The sequence below is a fragment of the Cyprinodon tularosa genome, unplaced genomic scaffold (assembly GCF_016077235.1).
Source record: "Cyprinodon tularosa strain WSP-4 unplaced genomic scaffold, ASM1607723v1 ctg228, whole genome shotgun sequence".
Lineage (NCBI taxonomy): Eukaryota > Metazoa > Chordata > Actinopteri > Cyprinodontiformes > Cyprinodontidae > Cyprinodon > Cyprinodon tularosa.
Genome location: NW_024038851.1, coordinates 1,243,574 through 1,254,589, shown reverse-complemented (window position 1 = coordinate 1,254,589; position 11,016 = coordinate 1,243,574). Strand labels below are relative to the sequence as shown.

The following is an 11,016-nucleotide window of genomic DNA, read 5'->3' as shown; positions in this document are numbered from 1 at the left end:
GTGATTTACTTTTGTGTGTTTTTGTCAGGCAGAAATGTATTATACCCCCTTAGGGTGTAAGAGGTTAATAATTTATTTTTTAAACAAATATGGACAAACATTTATTTCTCACCATGAGACACAACCAAAATAATCCATCTGTTAGATATCTGTTGAAAAAAAATGTAGCCATGAAGACTCTTTGTGCTGATTTATGACAAATCCTAAATAATGACATTAGAATTACAATTTTAAACTGATAAAACCATCTTTTCAGATGTTGCCTAACTGCAGAGCTCCTTCAGTAACAGACTGCTGCACCCTAAATGCACCAGGGAGCTTCATCACAGATTGTTCCTCCCAGCAGCTTAGTCAATTATATAACATGCTGCTGTCATTTTCCACATCTCTGATGTTGCTACTATTTTCAAATATTCATCACTGTAAAAATGTCCATAGCTGTATATTTTTGTTATTTATTCTCCAGGTGCACAGTGTTTATATTGTTTAAAACAATTTACCGTACAGTATTTTATTTTATATTTTTCACTATTATGTTATTCTTATACACTCTTCTGAGGTCCACATTTGTGTGACTATTTTTTCGATAATATTTTTGCTGTTGTAAACGCCAGAATTTAACCGATTGTCGAACAATAAAAGGATCTTCTATTCTATTCTATTCTGTTCTATTCTATTCTATTCTATTCTGTTGTATTCTATTCTATTCTGTTCTGTTATATTATATTATGTTCTATTTTATTCTATTCTATTCTGTTCTATTCTATTCTATTATGTTCTGTTATATTTTAATTATATTCTGTTCTATTCTATTCTGTTATATTATATTATATTCTGTTCTATTCTATTCTATTCTGTTCTATTCTATTCTATTCTGTTCTGTTATATTCTATTCTATTCTGTTCTATTCTATTCTATTCTGTTCTATTCTATTCTATTCTGTTCTGTTATATTCTATTCTATTCTGTTCTGTTGTATTCTATTCTATTCTGTTCTGTTACATTATATTATGTTCTATTTTATTTTATTCTGTTCTATTCTATTCTATTATGTTCTGTTATATTTTAATTATATTCTATTCTATTCTGTTATATTATATTCTATTCTGTTCTATTCTATTCTATTCTATTCTGTTCTATTCTATTCTATTCTGTTCTGTTCTTTTCTTTCTGTTCTATTCTATTCTATTCTATTCTATTCTAATAAAAATTGAAATTTGTTTTTTTAACTCATTAAAAATGTTTCTTGTTAAATAAAAGAAAATTTGATGTAACACCGTAATAGAACTGTTGGAGCCTATTAAGAATTAGATTCATTTATCTTTTGCAAAATTATTAATGTTAAAGAGCTAAGGTTATGTGAATGGTAGAGCTATTGTTTATTTGTTTATGTATTGGTTTTGCTTTGACCCTCCTCCTTGTCAGTCCGCCTCCTGCTGAGATTAACAAGTAGAAGCAGCTGATGAGGTGGATCTGATTGTTTGTTTGAAGGAGTGAGGAGTGCAACAGTTTTTTCACACACATCACTTAGCTTTATATTTGAATTTTTGTAAGTCAACTCTGAGAATATTTCTGTTATTTTTTATTAGTAAAGAAAACACCCTTATTTTGAAACACGAGTGCTTTTTGTTTTGTGAGTCGAAAAACCTCCTCCTAAGACTACTCTGGCAATTTTTGATTTTTTTGGAAACTTTTTTGATGCAAGAGTAGCCGCAACAAGAACAGAACAGGGCCAAATTTAAATGTATGGTGTACATCTGATCCTGGGAAACGGACCATGCACTATGACGTTTGACGCATGATGCTGTAGAGGTCACGTGACCAGAGCCAGCAGCTGATCGCTCATAGCTGAGCTCTGCTGTCGGCGTCAGTAGTGGCGCCGTGCATTTCCAAAACAACAACCGGAGCCCATCATCTCAGGTAAGAGCAGCGGTATCATAGCTCCTCCATAGTGACCGGCTGACATCAGACTGCGAGGCTTTGCTGCGGCGTTAGAGGGCTGATCTGGGATCAGCGCAGCGGTTCATGGATGATGTAAACACATCGGTGCTATTTGCATTTAAATATTCACGTTTCCTCATGCGTTGACTTAAAAACTTTTTGTAAATCTTTAAATCAGGAAATTATTTAACAATGCTCGATTTAAACCATTATGTTTATACAGCAATACATATTTAGCTATTTTTCTATTTTTGATTTTATTACACCTTAATATTAGCTGTTGCCTGGCAGAATTGATGTTTTCCACAATAGTTTATGTAATTAAGACAGTTCCTCTGTCTGGGTATACATTTATATTATATATAATGTTCTCAAAGAGAATCCTATTAATAATTATATTACCTAGAGGTTAATTCATAAAGCTCGCTTTTATTTGCACACTGATCCATTATTCCTTTCTGTTTGCATAAATTCTCTGTTCTAGTAAAGTTTAACACCTAAAGATAAAAAGGTACCTTACCGCATTCAACAAATATTTGTTGAGAGAGAGCGAGGGTGTAATCACTGAGATAATCTATTTTCTTTTCAAAATCTGAGGTGCTCAAACAAGGAATTTGCATTTCAGGAATGGAGTGAAAGTATGAAACAAACCGGTTTTCTTAAAAAGATGTGATGGAAGAAGGCAGGTGATTGTCATTTGGTACTTTTAATAACTGTAAATGATTGTAGACTCATTTACGAATAATAGTAATGATTGTATAAATGAAGGTGTGTGGCAGGTGTAAATGTGTACATTGTAAAAATATTTCTTTGCTCATTAAATGGACAGTTGGAGTAGTATGGACTTGTAAGTTAAATAGGAATCGGGGCTATTGCCTATTATTCCTATTATTATTAAACGGGGATGATTAAATACGTCTCAGTTCTTCATACCTCTGTTCAGACATAAACAATAAATTCTACCTATAACAATATACATGTTATTACAACATTTGCACATTAAGTTTTTTATTTCTTTTTTATTTTTATACTTTTTTTTTTATACATTTCACATATGTAAAGGTATAATGGAAGATAAGTATTGGTAAAATACAGATCTGTTATGCTTTATCGAGTTAGGATGGTTTTAAAGTAGGCCTAACTATTATATCAATAATGCATTTTATTTTATAATGCGTCTTAGTTCTAAGATCAGTTGACTACTTTATTAAACTGATCTTAGAAATAAGTAGTAAGTATCTAAAGTTTTCAGCTGTTATAATAATTTGTATTGAAGGTATTTTTTTCTGCACATCTTTAAACAGAAAGTGAAAGGATTTCAAGCCACGGCAGATTAAACAAACGGCTGACATGGCTCCAACACTGGTAAGGAAGCTATATTTAAACAGAAGCTTGTCTGATGTCATGTTTTCCATCCTGTATAAAATATGATGAACACAACCTGAAGGATCATTTTAAAAAGCAGAAAAACAAGTTATTTGTACATCTGGCTGAATGTGCAGTCATATCAGGATGAGTTATGATTATTACTATACCTCTGTTTTCTCTGTATGTGTTAATTTTATTCTTAAGGTAATATACCTTTAGAGTAAAACATAAAAAAACAAGGTTGTCCTAATGTTAATGTTTTTTTATCACTGCATCTAATTTGATTAAAAATGTTTTGTTTATAAAATGACCAAATCCACCTCTTGTTTTGAGTCCAGTCAAGTCAAATGTTTTGCATGTTAAAAAAAGCCACAGTCTGTTGCAATGTTCAGCTTCTCTCTGTCACTGCTCTAATCCTAGTTTGATGAGAAACCCGAGCCAGGGGACCTGATTGAGATCTTCCGTGGCACTTATCAGCACTGGGCTCTGTATGTGGGGGAAGGCTTCGTGGTTCACTTGGCGCCACCCTGTGAGTTAGCCAACACAGAGAACTGGTTTCCAGATTCCAAACTGAATATAAAACAGCTTATGAGCCGACATGACGACAATGGCATGTGCTTTTTTTAGACTAGAAGGAAGGTTCAGATTCTTTTTTTCTTTTTCTCTATATCCAAAACAACTTTATTTAAAAACTCAAACAATAGTTATTATAGTAAAGAAAAACACTACAGAGTTTCTAAAGATATTTCAAAACAGCCTTTCAAGACAAGGATGTTTGATATAATCTTAAAAGCAAAACAACATTGTCAAAAAAATTTTATCCATGCTTTTTTTTTTATTATTGTTGTCAATTATCTAATCAAAAGGTCCACAGAGGTAAGAGTTTAAGTAGGAAAGTTTTTCCACCAATCCCATCCTCAAAATCCAAAATGGCGATGTTGTACATATATTTGAGGAAAATCAGAAAAAAGTAACTATTTACACTCTCATTGATTTCTATCAGTCACAGGCGGTGGAACATAAGATCTACTGATAAGCCTGTTGCTAACAAATTTGAAAGCATAAACTAGAGAATCATCTTATTAGATTGAATTGCTACTAACAGTTAGCCTGATTATTTAGCAGAGAAAGTATGGAAAATCCCAAAAGCCTTTAATATTGGAAGTAAACATTTATGTTTGGGTCCTTCCTGTTAAGGCAGCTCTCACTTTGTGCTGTAAAAAAATGTACGATTTGATGCCGTTGCCTGGACTTATATGGGTATCTTTTCAAGGTAGAGTGGAGGATTTTCGCAAACTTTTAAAAAAAGACCTGCCCTCTTCACTTTAAAAAAAAGTGAATTTGGCAACCCTGTACCTGCTCCTGAGAGGGTACGCCTATTTAACGCATGAGAGTGCATGCATGAGCCCATTACTCCCGTGCAAGATCTATTTAAAAATTTCTGTTTGCTCATAGAAGCTTACTTTCAAAAAGAGGATTTGCTATTTTTCCACTCTGTCAGACGAAAATGGGGACGAGCACGTAGGACAGCCTTACGTAAACAAATCGCCACGATAATTTGACATTTAGGAGGACCATTTATTTTGATGATCCACCTGGAAAAAGAACATGTTCCCCTATACATTTAACCAGCTGGTACTTAAAACTACATTTCTTTTTTTAAATACGATACAACTGGAAAATATTTATCTTAAGTTAACTATGTATAAGTCTGAGCTGATTTGATTCAATATTTATGTTCCTGAACTGTTCTGTTTGTCTACCAGTGTTCACTGGAAGTATTGAACTAAATTAAATCAAATAGTATAGAAAACTTTACTCTTTGTCCCATTTTCTCTTTAACAGCACTTCAACAACAAACATACTAATAGAATTCATTAAAAAATCACATAAGAAGCATCTTAACACATAAAAGGATTATATCATTAAAGTGCATTTCTTTGTTTAAAGTGTTCAAGGTGGAAAAAATGTATGATAAAATTATTGGGTGTTAAGGATCTTAATCCTGATCACAGAGCAGTTCATAAAGGGAGGCTTGAGGTGAACCGATGCTAATTAATGGGTTGGTTTGTGATCCTTGACAGTTTGGTTTTGGCTGCCTCTACTTTTTAGTACAGTCAAAACATTGGGTTTTACCTCACATATAAACTGTTCCTGAATTTTTCACAATAGACAATACACCAATGGTCTACTGTTGCATTGTCTATTGTGTACTGCAACTTTAAATTCAAGTTTGTGTTTCATCAGCCGAAGCACCTGGTGCCGGCTCCAACAGCATGATGTCCGTCCTGACTGAGAAGGCAATGGTTAAGAAGGAGGAGCTCTGGGATGTGGTGGGAACAAACAAGTGGAAGATAAACAACAGTCTGGATGATAAGTACAAGCCCCGTCCGCCTGATGTCATTGTACGAGAGGCCTGTAACATGGTGGGTCAGGAGCTGCCCTACTGCGTCTTCAGGGGAAACTGCGAGCACTTTGTCAACGAGCTGCGCTATGGCAAGGCAGAGTCACGGCAGGTAGGTAGGGGTTACAGGCAAGAGATCTAGACAACTTATTACAGATACATATTGGGCCTTTAACGCAACTGGACACAATTTACTGAGATCCTGATGAGATGTGTGTTGTATAAATTAAAACAACCCCCAAAACAGTTCGTCATCATCGTCCACATATGGTAGTGCCTGTTTTCTTTGACCCAAGGAAGACACAACAGTTCTTCCAAAATGGAGACATTTTAAATCAATTCACCACTAATAAACTAATAGAAAGCTCAGATTTTTCTGTTTCAGGCTGTAGTAAATGATGATCAACATTTAACCATTGATTTACAACCCTTTCATGGTGTGACTCAGACAGCTCCACCCCTCTCTTACAAAAGAAATTTTCAGTTTAGATCTGTATACCACTATGAGTCATGGAAAAACCTAAATTATACACAGATTGTAGTCAGGACTCTTTGAGGCATTAGGAGTACCGATCACTTTGGGTAGTGCCAAGATGGCCTCTTTACATTCGGAACTGCCTTAATCCTTCCTGGCATAGATTAAACAAGGTACTGGAAACCTTCCTCAGAGAGTTTGGTCCACATTGACATGATAGCATCACGCAGATCCTGCAGATTTGTCGCCCATTCCACCGCATTCAAGAAGTGCTCTGTTGGACGGAGATCCACCTCATAGTTGGACGTGTTGTGTTCTTCTGCTTACCTCATTGTTACTGTTTCCGTTCCATCAAATCAGCATTTGCGTCCACAGAATTCCTGTTCACTGGATATCTTCTCCTTTTCAGGCCATTCTCTATAAATCCTAGAGATGGTTGTGCGTGGAAATCCAAGTAGATGAGCAGTTGCTGAAATACTTTCTTACTCAGTGTGAACTGCAGCAGTTCTTTTGTCTCCATGCCTATATGTGCTGAATTGCTGACCAGACATTTTTGTTAACGAGCCATTGGAAAAACTTAGAACATCACAAGATATGCATCATTAGCACCAGTTAATTTTCATAAATATCGAAGTCTTTCCAACACATAAAACTATATATAGGAAAAACAACAATTCAGGAACAGTTAAGCACCACATTATACTCCTGTGAGATTTATACTCAAGGAAATAGTCTAATTTAACCAACATCTGTTTTTCATCTTGTTTTTACGGCACTAGTGCCTCGTTTTTCTGACAGCAAAGAGGGTATGAGAGAAGAAGAGGCATGCGGCAAAGGACCACAGGCCATATTCAAACCTGGGTCGGCCGTGTCTAGGAGCAGGGGCGGACTTAGGAAATTTGGGGCCCTAGGCAAAGACAGGCATGGGGCCCTCTGAATTGAGAAGACAACACATAGAACAGACCCAGTATACAGATACAGAAATTATAATAGAATAGACTTAGATTAGTTGTTCTACCTTTTGTCCCTCTCTTCTTATCCTTTTTGTTGTGGTTTTCTTCTGTGTTCTTTTGTCCCTTTCTGTAGTAGTCTAGGCAAAGGCAGGCATGGGGCCATCTGAAATGAGAAAACAACACACAAAACAACAGGTCAATTATACAAATTGACATTTTAAGAGAATAAACATGCATTGTTTTACCTTTTATCCCTCTCTCCCTGTCCTTTTTTTCATGTCTGTTTCATTTTACTCTTTTTTTCTTTTGTTTTATTCTCTTCCTGTCTTTTTCTCAGTCTGAATTTATCTCCCTTTTGTCCTTGTCTTTTTTCTTATTCTTTTGTTTCTTTAACTCATATTCCTCCTCGTTTCCCCCTTTTCTCTTCCTGTCCCCTTTTCTTGTTGTTTTCCTCTTAATGTTTTGTCCCTTTTTCCTAGTAGTTGTATTCTCCTTCTTCCTAAACTTTAATTTTTTAAGCCTTGGCCTAACCAAATCTTGCAATGAGAAGATCCATACCACTGACTTCCTGACTTCTTGCTCAATGGAGAGAACAGCGAGTGCAGACAGCCTTTCCTGTGACATTGTTGACCTTAGATATGCTTTAATTAGCTTCAGCTTCGAGAAACTTCTCTCACCTGAAGCGACTGTCACAGGTAGAGTGAGCAGAAGTCTGAGAGCTAGACTCATATTTGGATAAAGGTCTAGGATATTCTCCTTATAGATGTAATCAAGCATCTCAGATGTTGATGAGATATGTATGGGGAAGTATCTAACTGCTCCCTTTACCTCAAGTTTCATATCCTCTGCATCAATGTCATCCATCGTCTGCTCAAGTCTCTGGCAACATTCATCCAGCTTCCCTTCCTTCTCAGTGCTTCTCATGACATCAGTGGAGTAGAGAAATCCATACAGCTCATAAAAGGTTTCCATGTGTGAAAATCTCTCCTTTAATGTCATAAGAGCTGTATCAATTAGAGGCAAGAAAAACTCTTTTTTCTGCTGCAGTGGATTGAAAAAAAAAATAAATAAATAAATAATATAAATAAATATATATATATATATATATATATATATATATATATATATATATATATATAAAAGATAAAAGGTGCATGTCGCGGGAAAGTGATGTTACAAATGACAATTGCTATTTAATTTATAATTAATGTGACCCTTAACATCCCCTGCTGTGCACAATAAAACACATACAAAGCTGTAAAGCAGAGTGAGATGTTGGTAATAACTTCCTTATGTTTTTTGAATGTATAACTTAAATTATTAAGGACTAAAGCACCTTAAACTTATGGGTGATTTTACAACATTTTAAAGCCTGAGATTTTCCTGATATTCAACATAAAAAAACACCTAAATAATTGATTTTTCATCGTTTGTAGCAAATCCAAATGAAATTATAAACATACTTTAAAATGACCCATCTTCAATAAAGTAAATAAATACTTATCAATATAGGGGGAATGTCCCCTTGGACAGCTTAATACTCACTAGTTGTTCAACTCCACACGATGGATCCTCCTTAACAGGTGCCAGACTTGCCGCTGAGTTGTCAGCTGTTTGCGGCAGGTTACTGCTGCTGCTGCTCGCCGCTGCCGCAGTGAAGAAGCCGAACTCAGTTATTTTTGGTAACTTTGAAAGCAGCTTCCTACCTTCATTCTTTTTTCTCCTCTTTCAGCACCGCTAGGGTAACTTCTTTTAATCTTTTTTCTTTTCTTTCCTTTCTTTTCTCTTATCCGCTCTGCTCGTCTCGTCTCTTCGCGCTGTTTGTTTTTTCAAATAGTTTGCTGCAGTGTGTTTGGACCTTTCTGCCCATGCGCAGCAAATGGACTGAACCAATGTAGTGGACACTGTAGGGGGGGCCCCGAGACCCACTTAATATTATAAGCATTCTAATGGCATTTTAGCGAAAGGATTTTTTTCAAAAACATAATTAATGTGCTCAAATAAGTAATTGCTGAATTAACCATACATGTAAAAGGAGGTTTAGGGGGCCCCCCAGGAACTCGGGGCCCTAGGCAACTGCCTAGTTTTGCCTAATGGTAAGTCCGCCCCTGTCTAGGAGTAAGGCCTCCGTACAAGGCTCGTGCGCACTAATCACTGCGTCACATATATGCTCTATCTTTCTTTTTAGTTGATGTGTCCCACCCTCAGTCTGATAGATTTATTGTTTAAGGCTATAAATTAGGGTGTTGGCCTTCCAACCTCAATGATTTTTGTACAAAGATAAAGCGTAATAAAAAACAAATGAAGAAATGCAAAATGTTACTTGTTGATAACTAATAATTGAACCGGATATAAAACAACATCAATATGGTGTATTTCAAATTATGTGATCCATTTTTTCCTTTTTTACAAGATTAACCTTTCTATCACATTATTGTAATACTTTTAGATGTTTGATTAATTTCCCTTCAGAAACCTCAGCATGGTTGAGGAAAAAATAGATATAAAAATATATGTATGTGTGCGAAGCACTGATCTTTTTTATTCACTGGATAGCCGATTGGTTGTTATTAGTACATGTTGCTGCGAAGCCACCAGCCGCCATATTGGTACTCCCTAGTTAGACCGGTCGGAATGTAAACAATATGTGCTCTAAAGCATTGAAAAACAATATTTTATCATTTTTAGGGGGGCTTAAGACTTTTAAAATAAAGATTTAATTCATCACTTTGACACACACTTGCCGTTTCATAGCATCACTATCATTTATAGTAAAAAATATGCACATCACATTGCATATTCAGTACGAAATCCATGAAGTCTATAAATCATGTGATAGAACATATATAAATCCATCACAACAAAATTAGTTTGTTAATGGAGCATTATAATATTGTAGTCAGATAATAAGAATATTACACACGCACACACCCACTATCTGATGACATCTAATAGACATGTATTGATTACATTGTTATGGCAACCACATTTCACATATAATTTCAATATATATATATATATATATATATATATATATATATATATATATATATATATATATATATATATATATATACATACATACATACACAATTTGCAGATAGGCATATACAGACAGGCAAACAGACAGACAGACAGACAGACAGACAGACTGATTGATTGATTGATTGATAGATAGATAGATAGATAGATAGATAGATAGATAGATAGATAGATAGATAGATAGATAGATAGATAGATAGATAGATAGATAGATAGATAGATAGATAGATAGATAGATAGATAGAATTCAGTTTAAGTGAAGCTGAATTTCTCTTCCCCTGCAGGTGCAGAAGGCCGGTGAAGTTGTGATGGTGGCTGGTATGGCTGCTGCAGTGGGTCTGGGTATCTGCGCTCTTGCCGGGGCTCTGTTTGGAGGAAGCAAAAAGGAAAACAAGGAGGACACCAAGTGACCGAGGTCCACAGTGGTTTATTCTGCAGCTATGAATAACTCATTACCAGCGTAGCCTAAAGGCCACTCAGCACAACTTATTACTGATAATTCTGCCTAAGTCACATACAGATACTATCTGTGATTTTAACTGGAACTGACTGACCTGTTAGTCTTCCCCACTTTGTCTTTAACCGTTCATCAGTTGATCTGAAAGGTTCAGGTTTTCATACAGGTTTAGGTTTTCATACTTTTCTCAGTTCAAGGGTCTAAAATTTCTACAGAGGACAAAGTCTTTTTACTCATAAATGTGCCATTAGAGAAAAAGACCAATGTTAATAAAAATTTCATACAATATTTTGAAATATAAACATTGTACTTTTTTGTAAATACAAGAAAAAATTTGAAAAGTGATAGTAATAGAAGTACAACTATAAAAAGGAAAA

General features: G+C 35.2%; 1 protein-coding gene across 1 annotated transcript; it reads left to right on the top strand.

The window, feature by feature from the left end:
- Positions 1-1,809: 1,809 nt before the first annotated feature.
- On the top strand, positions 1,810-10,881 carry rarres3l (retinoic acid receptor responder 3-like). The gene is made up of 5 exons (XM_038286592.1): positions 1,810-1,919; positions 3,245-3,305; positions 3,729-3,837; positions 5,556-5,824; positions 10,467-10,881. The coding sequence occupies exons 2-5, from the start codon at positions 3,291-3,293 to the stop codon at positions 10,590-10,592; spliced, it is 519 nt and encodes a 172-aa protein (XP_038142520.1). The 5' UTR covers positions 1,810-1,919; positions 3,245-3,290; the 3' UTR covers positions 10,593-10,881.
- Positions 10,882-11,016: the final 135 nt, after the last annotated feature.